The sequence below is a fragment of the Natrix helvetica genome, assembly GCF_964273705.1.
Source record: "Natrix helvetica genome assembly, chromosome: 13".
In the NCBI taxonomy this organism is placed as follows: Eukaryota; Metazoa; Chordata; class Lepidosauria; order Squamata; family Natricidae; genus Natrix; species Natrix helvetica.
Window position 1 is genome coordinate 5480835 of NC_138557.1, and position 17991 is coordinate 5498825.

At 47.3% G+C, this 17991-nt stretch overlaps 1 protein-coding gene across 2 annotated transcripts; it reads right to left on the reverse strand.

Moving 5' to 3' along the window:
- Nucleotides 1–3626: 3626 nt before the first annotated feature.
- METTL9 (methyltransferase 9, His-X-His N1(pi)-histidine) lies at nucleotides 3627–15921 on the reverse strand. Of its 2 annotated transcripts, none has more exons than XM_081965351.1 (5): nucleotides 15568–15921; nucleotides 8701–8891; nucleotides 7047–7256; nucleotides 5433–5617; nucleotides 3627–4448 (listed from the first exon to the last, which is right to left on the reverse strand). In XM_081965351.1, exons 1-5 carry the CDS (start codon nucleotides 15739–15741, stop codon nucleotides 4246–4248), a joined length of 963 nt encoding a protein of 320 aa, XP_081821477.1. In that variant the 5' UTR covers nucleotides 15742–15921; the 3' UTR covers nucleotides 3627–4245. The 2 variants fall into 2 exon arrangements, with proteins under 2 accessions (XP_081821477.1, XP_081821476.1); XM_081965350.1 differs by having other exon boundaries at nucleotides 3627–4451.
- Between the last annotated feature and the right edge of the window lie 2070 nt (nucleotides 15922–17991).

Genomic DNA, 17991 nt, shown 5'->3' on the forward strand with positions numbered 1-17991 from the left:
TTGTACGTCTGGAAACTCTCTTTTTTAATATCCAATTGAAAAATAAACTTTTTTAAACTAAAGGAAAATCGGAGGATTTTATTACTTTATTTTTTGATCAGTTCACCATCTGGGGCAAGGAAAAAAAAAAAAACCACCTTTATCCTTTGTCTCTCGGTAACCCCCTCAAAAGCATCAAGCTGTTATCAGACAGAATTCCAGGAATGAAACTGCCAACATCAAAAGAAAGATTTCTCTACGTGGAAACATCCTTCAAATTATTGGTCCCACCGTCGTAACCCAGAACAGCAGGATTTTTCCTCTCCTGCCATCAAAAATAAGATGCTGAATCTCAGCGTTGGACTTACCTGAAGGCGAGAGCTCTTCTCAGATCAAAAGGTTTGTCGGGAAGAATGTTTGGCTGGAAGGGAAAGCGCAGCTCTTGAGCTGGAAAGGGGATGACAGAAAAAGGGTGATGGGGAGGGACCAAGAAAGAAAGAGGCTGGAGGGGGGGAGGAGGAGAGGAAAGGAGGGTGGAGTAGAAAGGAAGAGAAGAGAGGAGAAAGGACAAAAAGAGCAGGAGGAAGAGGAGGGAGGAGGAGAAAAGGAGAAAGAGCAGAAGAAAGGAGGAGGAAGGAGAAAGGAGGAAGCGAAGAAGAGAAAAGAGAAAGGAGGCCAAAAAGAGCTGAAGAGAGAAGGAAGAGAAGAAAGAAGTGAAACAAAAGAGAGAAGAGGAGGAGAAAGGAGAAGAGAAGAAAGGAGGCGGCGAAGGAGGAGAGAGAAGGGGAGAAAGAGCAGAAGAGGCGAAGAAGAGAGAAGAAAAAGGAGGACAAAAAGAGCAGCAGGAGGGGGAGGAGGAAGAGAAGAAAGGAGGCGGCGAAGGAGGAGAGAGAAGGGGAGAAAGAGCAGAAGAGGCGAAGAAGAGAGGAGAAGAAAGGAAAAAAGAGCAGACAAAAGGAGGAGAAAGAGATGGAGAAAGAGAAGAAGAAAGGAGAAGGAAAAGAGAGGAGGAAGGAAAGGAGGGGAAGCTTAGATAACCAGTTTGGAGGTGTATAATGGCTTTAAAATTATGTGCTCAATCCATAGCATTGATTCACATTATTGATTTCCTAACTGTAATGATGGCTGCCCATCAAGGATAAATAGCCCGTTTGGGATATTCTGGCTTATTCTTGGTTTGCTCCTGAGCCTCCCCGAAGCTGCTGACCATCCCATAGCAGCAAAGGAAGACCTTCCAAGCCAAGAAGCTAAGAATTGCTTTGCTCGTTTGATGCTGGCTTGCCAGCAGAGGGTGACTTAAACTAGCTTACATTTCAAGGTTAAGAGTTAGCAGCAACTCAGCAACTGATAATGTCTCTAGGCAAGATTGTAAACCTTGAGCTCTAGCGCCCCCTAGGTGGGAGAGGGAGAATCAGGATTTCAAGTTTTTCTTCCTTTTTACATCCTGGAAAGGTAAAAGATAAAGGTGCCTCTCGCACATCTGTGCTAGTCGTTCCCGACTCTAGGGGGCGGTGCTCATCTCCGTTTCAAAGCCAAAGAGCCAGCGCCCTCTGAAGACCTCTCCGTGGTCAAGTGGCTGGCATGATTCAACGCCAAAGGCACACAGAACACTGTTCCCTTCCCAACAAAGGTGGTTCCTATTTTTCTACTTGAATTTTTACGTGCTTTCGAACGGCTAGGTTGGCAGGAGCTGGGACAAGTAATGGGAGCTCACTCTGTTACGCGGCGCTAGGGTTTCGAACTGCTGACCTTTCTGATAGACAAGCTCAGCGCCTTAGCCACTGAGCCACCACGTCCCTGGAAAGGTGGCATTGCCTAAATACACAGGTGGCCGACCTTCTGTGCAAACTCAAGGTTTAGCTCCAATGATTAGTGGAGTGAATCCACACAGACAACACACACACACACAAACACACAAATGCAGTTTAGAGTCTTTATGGAATCGCCATTAGTCCTCCTGCAATCTTCACACTTTTCCGGAATAGAATTCCAGCATGCATTTTATTTGAATGTTGTGGCAGGAGGGAATGCAAAATTGGGGGCCGAAGTTTAGCGAACTCATTTCAATGGCCTAGGAAGAGTGGGGCGGTGGACTAGAGGTGGAGCTCTCGCCTCACCACCAGGAGGCTGTGAGTTCAATCCTAGCTAGAGGCAGATGTTTCTCTCTCTGGGCACGATGAGAATGTATCTGCTGAACAAAAAACTTCGCATTGGTGATAGGAAAGGCATCTGGCCAGGAAGCAATCTGCTAGCTCCATTCAGACACCACCCTGCAAAGGATTTTGAGGTCGTTAAAAGGAGATGAGGATTACAACAGCCTAGGAAACTGCCCCAAGGGATCCTGTCCTGAGCAACCCACAGCACTGGACCCCGATATGCTTAAGGCAGCTTTTCAACGGCTGGACGTTTGACCATACAAGCAGTCTTTGAGCTACGATCAGAATTCTCATCGCTAAGCCAGGCAGTTTTGAAGGGAGCAGTGCCTGAATTTTAGAACCTTCTTGCCACAGTCGTTAAGCAAATCACTGCAATTGTTTTGAGTCGTGTGGTCATTAAATGAACTTGGCTTACAACCCCCACCCCCAAGACTACTTGTCAGAAGCCGTTGTAAAAACCTGCTGAATTTTGGTGACATCGCTGTTGGGATACCGCAATGCTCATAAATACAAGAACTGGTCGTTAAGTCCCTTATTTCAGTGGCCTTGCAACTTTTGAATACAGGTAGTCCTCAACTTATGGCTGCCTTTGAGCCCAAGGTTTCTGTTGTTAAGTGAGACATTTGCCCCATTGTTACGACTTTTCTTGCCACCGTTGTGCAGTTGATAAGTTGGTCACCTGGTGGCTAAGTGGAATTTGCCTTGCCCCATGCACTTTGCTGGACAGAAGGCCGCGACCCTGAGACACAGGAACCGTCGTTAAGTATGAACCAGTGTTGCCAAGCGCCTGAAGTTGGATCAGGCTATCACGGGGACCCGACAGAGGTCGTAACTGTGAAAAAACGGGGCCGTTGTAATTTTGAACGGTCATTAAACGAACCCTTGTAAGTCAAGGACTACCTGTAATTGGGTAAACCCGATCAATTCATTTCGTGTCTCCATTTGTCTGTCCATCCCTCCATCTCCAAGTGAAACTGAGACCCCGTTCAGCTGAACAGCAATAGGCCTTAGACTTATATACCGCTTTATAGTTGCTTTCCAGCCTTCTCTATGCGGTTTACAGAGTCAGCCTCTTGCCCCCAACAATCTGGGTCCTCATTTTACCCACCATGGAGGATGGAAGGCTGAGACAATCTTGAGCCGATCAGGATCGAACTCCTGGCAGTGGGCAGAGTGAGCTCAAAATTCCTCATTCTAACCATTGTACCACCACAGCTTCTTCCCTTCCTTCCCTTCACAGCAATAGACGACTTGTATACCGCTTTACAGTGCTTTTACAGTCCTCTCTAAGCGGGTTTACAGAGTCAGCATAATGATTCCCAACAATCTGGGCCGTCTTTTTACTGACCTCGGAAAGATGGAAGGCTGACTCAACCTGGAGCCAGTCAGGATCGACCTACCAGCAGCCGGCAGTCAGCAGAAACAGCCTGCAGTACTGCTTTTCGACCACCGGGCAACCACGGCTCTGAAAACGAAGCTTTTTCTACAAGCACCATCTCAAAAAAAGTTTTATTAGCGTGATTAAAAACATGTGCTGAAGAGACCAACAGATCAAATCATTTCAGGGACACAGAAGAAAGGAGAGGAGAGAGAGTCTAGCCGGACGTTTTGACCAATCCAGATTTCCAAGTTGAGCGGACAGACGATTCTACTGTCGGTACTCGCTGGAGGGGGGGGAAAAAACCAGCCGGGCTGGGGTTATTTCTTGGGCACCTACTTTGACCAGTAGTCCTAAACGGCTAGGTATAAAAATATTTCCATTTCATTAGACACGTCTCGGGTTTTAAGAAACCTTAATGGAGAGAAACCTCGGATCTTTTTAAAAAAGATGTCCTTTTAAAAAAAACAAAAAGGAGTGGGGGAGAGAATGTTCCGAAGGAATTAGTTATTTTTCCTTTTTCAGTCAAAGAAGTCCACTGAGATTAGACAAACCACAAACATCCCTCTTCCGGGAAGGAAATCATTCAATTCAAAACAAAACCACCAAAATCAACAAAAAAACAAAAAACAAAAAAAAAAACCCTAACCAAAACCCCCGAACCCATCCAAAGAATCAAAACGGTTTCATTTGCTGGTGGCTTCCGGCTGGACTCCCGAGGCCCCGATGAAGTCAAATCGGTCTGAGAACCAAGACGGCGTCATCCAGGACGTAATAATCGTTGTACATGTCGCCTTCGCACAAGTACGGTAGTCTGGTGAACGCCTCGATGGCGAAGCCGGCTTTCTTGAGGACCTCCGGCAGGCTGTTTACCTGCTCCTCCCACGTCTGTCCTTTGATTTCCAAAATTTCGGATGGTTTATCCCACTTGCCACCTACTGAGAGAAGAGAGGATTTCGTTAGCTGCGCATTCACAGGATGGATGGCGAAGGTATTCTGACCGAGGCTTCCCGAGAGCAGGAAGCAAACTCCTGGTCCCGACAAAAACCCCTTTTATTCATTGACTGTGAATTCTGCTCATTCACCTCCAGCAAAGTCTTTCAAAGGAGGATTTACAGTCACAGACCTTCTCTGGCTTGGAGAGCTGCCAGGCTGATATCTGCACAACTTGGAAAGGAGTCTCGGAGAGTCACGAACCAATGAAGTGGACTAATGGTCTCCTGCAAACTCCATTCCCCTTTCGCTCCCCATTTATTTCCTCATTGTCCACTTATGGCTTTACTCCCAAGTCGATCCCTGTTCTTTAGCTGTTCCTTTCGTTTTGGTAATTCTGCGCATGCGTACACTGGGAACAGGCTCCAGCTGTTCGTCTGCCTCACTGATGTCTGACTCCGAAGGCAGCTGATAACTGTCAGACAGCCCTGGCCCCCTCTCTGCCTCTGACACAGAGCCCTCACCAGAGCCTTCCCCAGACTCCAGGACTGGCCCAGGTTCCTCCCCAACCTCCTCACTGTTCTATATCTGAACAAGCATTTCATTACAGGAAGTCCTCGACTTACGGCCACAACTGCGCTCAACATTTCTATTCCTAAGCAAGGCAGTTGTTCAATGCATTTGCCCCATCCTGCGACCATTTTTGTCCCAGTTAAGCGCATCACAGTTGTGAATCATGTGGACGTTAAGTGAATCTGACTTTGCCTATTGAGCCTGCTCGTTCGGAAGCCAGCTAGGAAAGTTATAAAGGGTGACCTCTTGATCCCGGGACACACCAAATTTTGATCGTGTGACCACGGGGAGGTGGCAATGGTCATAAGTGTGAAAACTGGTCATAAGTCACTTTTTTCCAGTGTTGTCGTAACCTGGAACGGTCGCTAAACGTAGGGTTAAGTCGAGAGTGATCTGTATCTGGGAGGCCTTACCATTTTCCACGTACGGGTGAAAAGGAAGAACCAGCGCCAGAATGACTCGGCCTCTCGTGGGTTCCAGCACGCTCCTGATATCTTTCAATACAGTCAATGGCTGGTCGCACCGATCCAGGAGGTTCAAGCAACTGATGACGTCATACTGGAATCCAGTATTCTGCCATTCGTTAATGCCAAGCACTCTGCCAAGGGAGGAGAAGAAGCGCAGAGTTATCCCTGGTGTGTCAGGCCTGCAGTCACATTTGCCATATTCCTTTTCAGGATCTTTGGCCTGCCACACTCTCTCTTATTCTACTATGTCTTTTTCTATGGTGGGAAAATGGGAGGGGGGGATTGTACGGAGTTAGATGTGAAGTAGCCATAACAAAATTCTTTCTAGAAAGCTCAAGGTCAATCCTTTGTCTTCGCACCTCTGCACCTGATCGGAACTGGATGGGTGGAAATGCCAGCGTGGCAGAGGAAGATTGGACCATGGGATGGACGTGTGTGTGTGTGTGTGTGTGTGTGTGTGTGTGTGTGTGTGTAGGGGGTGAGATTGTGAACTTTCAACTGGGTGGGAAACCCCGGGAAGCTTTCCACAGATGTGCCAAAATTGTCCCTCTTAATAAATTGGAAGTTTGAGGAAAGTTCTGCCTTGGACTCTGATTTAATTCTGGATGATATTTGGAACACTGACACCTGGTCAAAGGTAATTCTTCACTCCTCACTCAACCCGAGGATGATGCAAGGACAACCTGACGCTCTCTCTAGTGGCCTTGCTGGTGAGAGGTCTTGACGTGCAACAGGAGAAGGCAGAGTCCTCCCCGTTCGACTGATTCTCCTTAGCTTTTGGCCAAATGGAAGCTTAAATGTAATAAGGAGAGATGCAGGCAAAGGAGTCCAGCTGGTGGGAGAAGAGACAGACCAGCACAGATATGGGGCTGAGATGTGGAGGCCAGGGTGGAAAGGATCAGATGTGGAGGCCAGAGTGGAGAGGATCAGACATGGAGGCCAGGGTGGAGAGGATCAGTCGTGGAGGCAGGGGTGGAGAGGATCAGACATGGAGGCTGGGGTGGAGAGGATCAGACGTGGAGGCCAGGGTGGAGAGGATCAGAGGTGGAGGCCAGGGTGGAGAGGATCAGACGTGGAGGCCAGAGTGGAGAGGATCAGACGTGGAGGCCCAGGGTGGAGAGGATCAGAGGTGGAGGCCAGGGTGGAGAGGATCAAATGTGGAGACCAGGGTGGAGAGGATCAGATGTGGAGGCCAGGGTGGAGAGGCTCGGATGTGGAGGCTGGGGTAGAGAGGCCATGGTGGACAGAGAGGTGCTTCTTAACCTCAAAACTTTAACATACATGGACTTCAGCTCCTAGAATTACCTATCCAGCAAGTCTGGAATTAAAGTCTAAGGATTTGGGGTATGTTTGTTCTTTAACTGCAAAATTCTGCTTCTTTCTGTTTACCTAGTTTAGGGTTAGGTAGTGTAAGGAATGAGGAAATTGTCTTCTTGGACACCCCAATGTTCTAACATCAGCCTTGGAAAACATAGAAGACCATCAATACGCTCTAGGGTTGAATGAAGAATGGCTAAACATCTGTTTCGGAGGGAGACGGTTGTTGCCTCAGGATCTTACCTGTATTTCTTCTTTTGAAGCTGCCAAATCATGGTCTCCGACAACTCGGTCACGTACGTTTCCTCAAAGTGGGGACTCATGACTTTGGTGACTTCACCATCTCCAGCTCCTAAATCGAGAAGTCGACGCGACTTCCAGTCTGGGTTGATTTTAAGCAGTCTCTGAAATTGTTCAGGTGAAAACACAAACATGGAACCTCTTTCCAGCAAGCTGAAAGGTTAAAGATGGGGAAAGGTGAGTTTATTTTGGAAGGGGGCAGACGGGAGGCCGTGCTTTCTTCAAACGCTGGGGGACATGAAGGGGACCGATCGCTGCGGAGAAACCAAAAGGAGAGAAGGAAAAGCCCTCTCGAGGATTAAGACATTGATGGAGTCATCTCTAAAATAAAGTTGTACGGATGGTCCTTGACTTATGACTGCAATTGAGCCCACACATATCTGGTTTCCCCCAAAATAAGACATCCCCAGATAATAAGCTCAATCAGGCTTTTGAGCGCATGTGCTAAAATAAGCCCACCCCGAAAATATTTAACCGCGTGCGCAGCTTGTCCCTGCCGTTTCCTCTGGTTGCTTGCCGCGCTAACAACCTGCGGTGAGAAGGTGAGGCCGGAGGTAGAGAAGGGAGGGGGGAACATGCCCCAGGCACCCCATACGCCCTTTCCAATGGCCGCTCCCGCAACCTTAGCCACCGCCCCCTTGTCATGCTAATGTTCACCGCAAAAGCAATTAGCGAAGAACAGGGAGGCGACGGGAGCGACGGGACATCCAGTCGCAGAGGCGTGGCCGAGCCGACGGCATGGTGCAATGTCCTGGGAAGCTTGGCAGGAAGCGTGTGCGCAGCCTCAGGACATGTCAACATAGCAGCAGCCATGTGGTGACCACGCTCGCCGCTTCCTGCACCTCAAAAATAATAAGACCTCCCCGAAAATAAGGCCAAGCGCTTATTTCAGGGGGTTCGAAAGAAAATAAGACCCTGTTCTTATTTTCGGGGAAATGTGGTACTTCAATAACAACATCCAGGACTAGTAACCTTTTCAGGCATGGCTGGACACAACACACAAAGGCCGGACTATAAATCAATATACCTCCCCATAAAAACTGGCCATTTCGTTTTAGAAATTAACTTTTTGCTAATTAGAGAGGGCACAGAAGCCATCCAAAGATATACAAGTAATCCTCAATTTGCCATCGTTCTTTAGTGACCATTCAAAGTGACCGCATCAAGTGACTTATGACCGGTTTTCACACTTACGACCGCTGGAGCATCCACAGGGTCAGAGGATCAAAATTCTGTCTTGTCGTTTATTTAGGACGGTTACAAGTGTGTCCGGAGTTAGTTTGAACCCCTTTTGCAACCTTCTGACAAGGCAAAGTCAATGGGGAAGGCTTAACCCTGGGAATAACGTCACGACTGCCGCGATCCCTTTAACGACGGCAGTGAGAAAGGTCGTAAAATGAGGCGAAGCTCACTCAATAACTGTCTTGCTTAGCGGTGGAAACGTGAGGCTACGTTGTGACCTTAAGTCAACGGAGGGCGCTTATTTTGCTGGAGGATGTCATTCCTAGCTAGTCTAACTAGTAACGGAATGTGTGCAAAAATTGTTTTTTTTAACCCCCCTTTAATCAAACCCAAGAGGCCAACGTCTCACACTTACCCATTAATAGACGTCCTGGACATGAACAGGCTAAAAACAGATGATACAAAGGAGTGATAAAGTTGAATGAACAGCCAGCCAGATTTCTCAATGCTATTGTTTAAGAAGATCCGCGTCCCTTGGTCAAGATAACTCTGGACGAAGATCGGCTGGAGGGCTTCACACAACTGCTCCGTATTGCACAGATACCACTAGAGAGAGAAAGAACGAAGAGTGATTATTTGAGATCTGCCAAACCAGGAGGAGCATCAGAGGGCTGAGAAAATATCCACAGACCCTTCACATCCTGGACATAAATTGTTTCAACTCCTACCGTATTTCCCCCCAAATAAGGGTCTTATTTTCTTTTGACCCCCGAAATAAGCACTTGGCCTATTTTGGGGGGAGGTCTTATTATTTTTGTGGAGCGTGGTCACCTCGTGGCTGCTGCTGTGTTGCAATATTTTCGGGGAGGGCTTATTTTCGGGGGACGGTTTATTTTAGCACATGCACTCAAAAGCCCAATTGGGCTTATTATCCGGGGAGGGCTTACTTTCAGGGAAACAGGGTACCCTCAAAACGACACTATAGGGCACTGCACACCAGAACGACAAGACACAAGAAGTGTTTTTTCCCCAACACCATCACTCTGCTAAACAAATAATTCCCCCACCACTGTCAAACTATTCACTAAGTCTGCATTACTATTACTATTAAACTTCTCATTGTTCCTATCACCCATCTCATCCCATTTGTGACTGTATGACTGTAGCTTTGTTGCTTGCATCCTTACGATTTATATTGATAAGTTTCCTAGTACGATTTGATTGCTTATTTGTACCCTGTGACCACCATTAAGTGTTGCACTTTATGATTCGTGATGAATGAGCTGCCCCCGGAGCTTTGCATCATCCCTGACCTCCGGTCCTTCCGACGCGCCCTAAAAAATTGCCTTTTCCAGCAAGCCGGCCTGGCCTGTTAATTTTAACTCATTTTTTAAATGTATTGTCCTATAAATTGGGTTTGTTTTTTGGGACATGTATTCAATTTCTTTTTAACTTTCGGGATGTGTGTTTTTTAATGTTGTACGCCGCCCTGAGTCCTTTGGGAGAAGGGCGGCATATAAATCCAATAAAACAAACAAACAAACAAACGAATGTATCTCGTCTTTTTATGTACACTGAGAGCATCTGCACCAAAGACAAATTCCTTGTATGTCCAATCACACTTGGCCAATAAAGAATTATATTCCATTAGATGGAACAAGAATTGCCATGCAATGCCTATGTTTTGCGTGCAGAAAATTCCCCCGTTCTTCAGCTGTTCCTTTCGTCTGGCAACTCTGCGCATGTGCACACTGGGAACAGGCTCCAGCTGTTCCTCTGCCTCACTGATGTCTGACTCTGAAGGCAGCTGATAACTGGCATATGGCCCTGGCCCCCTCTCTGCCTCTGACACAGAGCCCTCATCAGAGCCTTCCCCAGACTCCAGGACTGGCCCAGGTTCCTCCCCAACCTCCTCACTGTCCGAATCTGTTGCTAGCTCTGCTGGCTGGCCATAACACTCTACTCCAAAGATCAATGAGGACTGGGAAGAGGATGCATCTTAAAATTGGATTTATTGTTTTGAATTCAAATTACGATTACAGTCCCATTACGCAGTCCCTTTACCTTTTGGCTTTGGGCAAACCTGGAATAAACACCTGGACCTCCCAATTGATCACTCCCGATGGGATGCTTTTTCTCCCCTTCCTGGCCTAGATGGGGCTACCCAGAATCAGGCTCTTTTAAAACAATCTTAAAAGCGTCAGCGAGGCCATTTTACAGCTCTTCCACTTCTTGTCAGGAAATGTATTAATCTCTTTGACTGTAGGGCTTCCTGCTGTTCTAATTATCTTCTATAAAAGCTTGTAAGTCTTCTGTGCTTTTCTTGAGAGGGCGGGAGGGAGGGATTACAAGACAGGCTTTGCTTCACAGAAAGGATCCCAGCCACACAAAATTCAGCAGCGCAAGGCTGAATTACCATCATAAGTTGAAAAAGGCACAATGCAGGGAAACGTCCAAAGTTTCAATCCCATTGTTATTCTGGGACAGCAGGGTTTTTTTAAAAAAAAAAATCCCCAGGTTTATAATGGATGAAATTATAGCTTTCAATGATCACCTGGATAATTTGATGGAAGGGACAAGACTGTATCAGATGTTCATATTATTGTTCTGACCGAGGCTTTGACAAAAACCCTTTTATTAATTTCCTGTGAATTCTGCTCATTCACATCCAGCAAAGACTTTCAAGGGAGGATTTACAGTCACAGACCTTATCTGGCTTGGAGAGCTGCCAAGTCGATCTCTGCAGAACTTAGCAAGGAGTCTTGGGAGAGTCACGAACCAATGAAGTGAACTAATTGTCTCCTGCAAACTCCACTCCCCTTTTGCTCCTCTTTTATTTCCTCTGGGAGGGGCCATTCACCGTCCACCTGTGGCCTTACTCCCAAGTCAACCCCTGCTCTTTAGCTTTTCCCTTCGTCTGGCAACTCTGTGCATGCGCACACTGGGAACAGGCTCCATCTGTTCTTCTGCCTCACTGATGTCTGACTCTGAAAGCAGCTGATAACTGGCATACGGCCCTGGCCACCTCTCTGCCTCCCACAAAGAGCCCTCCTCAGAGCCTTCCCCAGACTCCAGGACTGGCCAGGTTCCTCCCCAACCTCCTCACTGGCCGAATCTGCTGCTAGCTCCACTGGTGAGCCACCATAATTATGATTGGGAGCCTGACACATCAGCCTGACTTGGTGTGTGGGTTGTCACTATCTTACACTATGTGAGAAAATGAATTTAGAATTAACAGGAAAGGTATGACTAGGCACACCAAGAATTGACATACAATTAGTCTTCAACGTACGACAACAGTTGAGGCCAACATTTCTGTTCCCGAGTCAGACAATTGTGAAGTCAATTTTCAACTCTTTCATGACAGTTCTTGCCAACGTTAGGTGAATCACTGCAGCTGTTAAGTTTGTAACATGGTTGTTAAGTGAATCAGTCTTTCCCATTGGCTTTGCTGGTCAGGTGGTCACAAAACAGGCAATGACATGAATCCAGGACACTTCAGCCGTCGTAAATATGAAATCAGTTGCCAAGTGTCTGAATTTTGATCACGTCACGATGGGGAGGCTGCAACGGTCGTTAAGTGTGAATCCGAAGTCGCTCTCTTCAGTGCCGTTGTTAACTTTGAACGGCCACTAAATGAATTTGAAGTTGAGGACTACCTGTACAAGCAGTTGAAGCTTAATATGAGGTCATCTCTTTGCAGCTGCCAGGACTTGCTTGATCCTGTCAGGCCTTATTAAGACTTAGATGGAAGACCATGAAGATAACCCAAGGCGGTAGACTAGATTTAGAAGTAAAAAGAAAAATTCCAGAAAGGGGGGCGGGAGGGGGGGAAGGAACGGTAAATGACTATATGCTGTTGCCAATAAACCATGCATGGATCCAGTTAAATCTTCCATTCTCCAGACCGGGGGGGGGGGGGGGGGGAGAATCATTGTTTGGTTATTTGGCTTCAGAACAGTTAAACTCCACAATTCATTTTTGGGATTTAGCTGCATATTGCAGTAATATATATATGAAATCCAGATCGGTCATCAAAAAGCCGTTAGCCGAATGCAAGGAGCCTTTTAACTCCTTTGAGGACTTCAAACATTGGCAGCGAGAAGGCAAGTGGGAATATTGATCGAGAAGGGTCATGAAAAGGTTTTCCTGATGAACTCACGAGGAAAATTGGTCGCTTGTTCTCAATTTAACCTTTCATGGTTACGGGTAGTCCGACCAGAACCGAGCCCCAAATTTATGTGGCTAAGTCAGGGGTGTCCAAACTTGGCAACTTTAAGACTTGTGGACTTCAACTCCCAGAATTCCCCAGCCAGCTGCTGGCTGGGGAATTCTGGGAGTTGAAGTCCACAAGTCTTAAAGTTGCCAAGTTTGGACACCCCTGGGCTAAGTGAAACGTTTGCTGAGTGACTTTCTCCCGTTTTACGGCTTTTCCTGCCGCGGATATTGAGGGAATGATTGCGTTTAAGTGAGTCACACGGCCGTGAAGTGAACTTGGCTTCCCCATTGACTTGGCTTGCCAGGTGGTTGCAAAAAGAGATCGCGTGACTCTGGAACACTGCGACCGTCATAAACACGAGATGCCAAGCATCTGAGTTTTGATCACATGACCCAGGGGAAGTTGCAATGGTCTGTGGAAAAACAGCCATAAGTGACTTTCTTTCCAGTATCGTCGTAACTTTGAATGGTCAGTAAATGAACTGTTGCTGTTCAAGTCGAGGACTACCTGTACTTATTACAGCTGTTAGCATATTGACCGAGTCAATTCTATTATTAATAGTATGCCAAGAAGAAAGACAAACCCACAAGCCTGAAGGATAACAGTTCTAATTCAGTGAAAAGTACAAAATGAATGTGGATTCCATTTTAGAAACCCGTATTAAAAATCCATAATAGGACAGCTGCCCTTTCTTGGACTCCCCCTGGCCTTTTGACCCATCCAAGCCCCCTAAAACTGAGAGATTTCAGATAATACTTTTATCTAACTCTACCTGGCACAAGTGGAATACCCATAAATCACGTTTCTTTCAAAGTCCCAGCTTTCTAGCAGATGTTGGCCTACGTTTAGGACCTGAAAACATTTACATTTATACATGTAAACATTTATATTCAATTACTACTAAGTGTCAGGCATACAAATAATACACAGTATCAAGATCAGAGCTGTCCAGATGTTTGCGGATATAGCTCAAATAGTAATGCTTGAATGTAGAATACTTCTAAGGGGAAAAAAACCCCAAGGAAGTAGAACAAGATGGACGAGACCAGGGACATCAAATCAGCAAAAAGAGTACCTAGCTTTAAGACTTGTGGACTTCAACTCCCAGAATTGCCCTGCCAGCCATGGGAGTTGGAGTCCATAAGTCTTAAAAGTTGGCAAGGTTGCACACCCGGATCTAACTAAAAAGGAAGAATTAAGGGGGGGGGGGGAACCAATGAAAAGAGTGAAAAGAAAGATGTGGGAAAGAAACAAGGAAGCAATGGAAATATGAGTGAATAGGTGGCATTAATGACATATAGAAAGTACAAGGCAGTCAAATGCTACATGGATTCAGAATGCTGGGAATTTTAGTCCAGAGAATGCTAAATGGGACAAAACTGCTTTCAAGAGGAAAAGCCAAAAAAAGAGAGGTCTTTCTTGACATTTTCACAAGTCAAGCTCTTGCAAACTAACATTTGGGGAAATGCAAATTAAGTTCCTTCTAATTTACACCACCCCGCTATCCATCCACAGCAGGGGCACCCCTAGTGCTATGCACAAACAGGAAAAAGGAGGCAGGACGTGATCAAATCAGAGGGGGGATTTGCATGGCAAGGGGAATATATATATATATATATATATATTTCCAGTTCCTGGATTATCAGAGAATTGAGAAGCGGGGCTTTAAATCTTAGCGGTCTTCGCCAGCACTCATCTTTCCTGCTCCAGACCCACAAAACTGGGATGAAGGAGCGGGGAGGGCTGAGAAAATGTCTTACGTTGCCCTAATTGCGTCCAACCCTTCGGTCACGGAGCCTATAAAGACGTGTCATTCGATCTATTCTTTCCCAGTTCGGATTATGGGCTGCTATTGTTGCCCTCCGCACGTTTATTCCTTAGGCTCTGCTCTTCACATTTGGGAGGGGAGAAAGCAGAGGGCAGATATGGTGGGGAACTACGGGATCACCTGCCCTGCCACATCCCTGTCTTTGACCCTGGGAACTTTTTACCTTCTTGCCTTGGCTGGGGAGATTCTCCATCATCCAGGTCAGGGTTGTGCCAAAGGTGGTGGGTGGGGGAGGGGGGTCGTTCCCAAAAGGCAACTGGACTTTCTTGGGTTCCCCCGCTCCCCTTTTGAAAATGAAGCAGCTTCTTGGATGAGAAGCGAAACATTTTCAAAGGAAGAAAGTCAAGTCCAGCTGCCTTTTGGAAAAGGACCTTTGGGACACCTTCCTGGCTTGCTCTCCAAAGAAGGAAAGCAGCTGGATCACCACTCTACAAGAAGAAATGCCCCAGCAAAGACTTCCTACTTCCCTTCCCGCTCCCTCCCTTTCTCCTTCCTTCTCTCTCCTTCCTCCCTTCCCTTTTTCCCTCCTTCCCACCCCTTCTCCTTCCTTCTCCTTCCTGCCCACCCTTCTTTCTCTTTCCTTTCTTCCTTCCCTTCCTCCCTTCCTTCTTTCTCTCTTTCCTTCCTTCCCACCCTCTCACCCTTTCTCCTTTCCCTTTTCTCCTTCCTTCTTTCTCTCTTTCCTTCCTTCCCCACCACCCTTTCTCCTTCCCCACATCTTCTTCCTTCCTTCCGTCCTTCCTCATTTTGAGACCTCTGACTTTGGGTCTTCCCTCTTAGACCAAGGGGGAAGGGGGGGAGAAGAGAGAGACTCTCCCCATCCTGAAGAGGACCCTGCTGAAGGGGAGAGGGTGCCCAAGCAAGGGGGGGCAGCATTAAGGCCAAATCAGGCTTGACACCACAAACTGGGGGTGTCGCCCCCCCACTCCCGCTCAATGGGCAGCGTCAGGAACTCCTTGGGGAGGGGGCCTTCTAGTTGCAAGGGGGGTCCTGAGGGTTCCTCCCCCCACCCCCTCCGAACCTGTCCCAGATATTCCATACAAAATAAAGGCTGGGAGTCTTGAAACCCTCCCCCCCCACTTGCAGGGAGGGGGGATGAAGACCACAAAAGGGAGGCGGGGGGGGAGGGGGCGTCTGTCTTGGTAAGCCCCCCACCCAGGCTCTCTCTCTCCACAGGCTGGCCCCGTCCTCGCTTTCCCTCGGGGGGGAGGGGAAGAGGGGGGGCGGGGGGGTACCTGCTGGTTCTCCTTGTCGCCCGGCGCTGCGTGGCCGGGGCCGCTCATCATGTTCGCGTAGAGTGAGCGGGATAAAGGGCTCCGGAGGTAGCGAGCGGGGCCAGACCACATCCTCCTCCTCAGCAGCCACAGCGAGACGGCGCAGCAGCCCAGCCAGGCCAGGCAGAGTCTCATGGGGGGAAAAGGGGCCGCGGAGGAGACGGGAAGAAAGAGACGGGCGAGCGATCACCCCCGCCCGCAACCACCGCCTCCTTGCTCCATGGCGGCGGCGGCGGAGGCGACCAGAGCCAGCGCGGAGACCCCCATTTAGCGCCCTCGCCGGCGCGCAGCCGAGGCCGGAACCCGAGGCCCGCGGAAGGGGGGCCCGGCCGGACAGGATGGCCAGGGACACGCACGCGCCCGACGGCCAGCCCGCCCGCTCTTTCTCGCGCGCGCGCGCTCGGGGCTCCAGCCGCCTTCCTTCCGCGAAGCCCTCGGCGCGCGCGTGCGCATTCGCGCGCCCGCCCCCCCCTCTCTGCCCCGCTCCTCCAATCCCGGAGCGGCCCGAGCAGCGCCGCCCGCCGCACAATGCCTTTCGCGGGGGCGCGCCTCGAATGGGGGGGGAGGGAGAGCGTGCCCGAAGGCGCGCGCGCGCATGCACGCCCGAACGCGTTTCTTTCCTTTCTTCCTCTCCCCCCCCCCGCCCCACTTTTCAACGCCCCGCTCTGGGACGGTCTGTGGGGTGGTCGTAAAGCGATATCTCCCCACACACACACTCCCTCCCGGGGAAAGTCCCGTCGTTAAAACGACGCTTTCCAAAGCCTGGTCTCCTAAGGTAGACTTGACCTACAAGGGGAGGTTCCCTTTCACACGTCCAAAAGAAAAAAAATTAAGATCATAACTCTTGTCTTTTCTTTTTTAATGATTTTATTGAACTGTTTCCTTCGTTTTATATCACAATTTTAACCCTTACAACACTTCAATATCAGTGTACCTCCGCTCATATGTACATACGGGTTATTTTATATCTTTCTTCCCTTTTTATATACATAATACCTTTTCTAACGACTAACTAGAGTATGATAGGATGTGATAAAAATGTGATATAGGTATTTATATAATTATAACAACTGTACAGTGTGATAGATTAGTATGTGTTGTTAATCTTGTCTTTCCAGCATCCTTTTCCACACTGGGGAAGAACCCGCAAAAATATCAGTTCACCAAATAGACTGCACCTATACGAGGAGGTTCTACCTGCAGAACCGGAATTTTAGAAATGAGACAAACGACTTGATCTTTCACTGCCAAAACAGCCGCTTGCTGCGTCCGATGGAAGCAACTTCTCCCGTATCAAATGGAAATAATGGGAAGGAGTATTTATTTTTCCTGAAAGAAAATCCCTCCAAAGGAAGTCTCGCTGCCCTTGCATGGATGAGAACAGCTGTTACGGCTCATAAAGAAGCTTAAACTGTTGTACCTGTTTGGGAGACTTTTTCCTAACTGTTCATTGTCACACTCTAGGTTTAAAAATAAAACCACTTTTGCAGAAGAATAACTTTAAGCACCTAGCAATTACCTGCAGCCCTCAGCAAAAAGAAAAAAACTTATTTTAAATGAAAAAACTTAATGGACGATAGTGAGTTTCCACGTCACTCTAGAAAAAAAAAACCCTAAAAAATATTGAACTTTTCCATATTCTCCACTGTAAACATATTCAAAAATTAAAGATCGTCTAACTGGAAAGTCAGCTTATTATTTTTTTTAAAAAAAAACATATCTACTGCTGGATTGGCATAATTCCCAACTTTAAAAGAGCTGGACAATTATGCCAAACGGTTTATGTATTATGAAAGCACAAACTCCAGGGCAATATATATATACCATTGCTAAGGATCTGTCTTATTCTGCCAACATAGTTTTAGGATGATTAGTGTTGCAGTAAATAAATAAAAGCCATTGGCATCAGCAACTATTCTAGCAGATAACTGGCGGGGGGGGGGGGGGGAAGCATTATAATGTTGTTACAGATGACAAATTGTATCTTAGCTTTGTTCAGTTTATTAAGCTGTACTGAAAAATACCATCTATAATAAGAATGTTCGGCGGAAGTGTTTTAAATAAACGTTGGTGTTTTTCCAATTCTTAAGCAGTATTCCTCATTGTAAGCCTGTTCTGTTACCAGTTCATCCAGTTTACCAAGCAAGCAAAAATATCACCTATACAAGCCAGTTGCATTAGGTTGCCGATAATATGCCCAACAAGCAGAAAAGTAAGGATTTAAAAAGGCAATCCACTTAGAACCATTATACAGTAGTTTAATTCATAACAAAAGGCACTAAGGGTTTATTAGATTAAAAACTTTTGGGTAATGTATTAAAAGGAGTGGGAAAGCCGCTGGCCTGGAACAGAAGAATTTGATAAGACCAGAGCTACTTCGACATA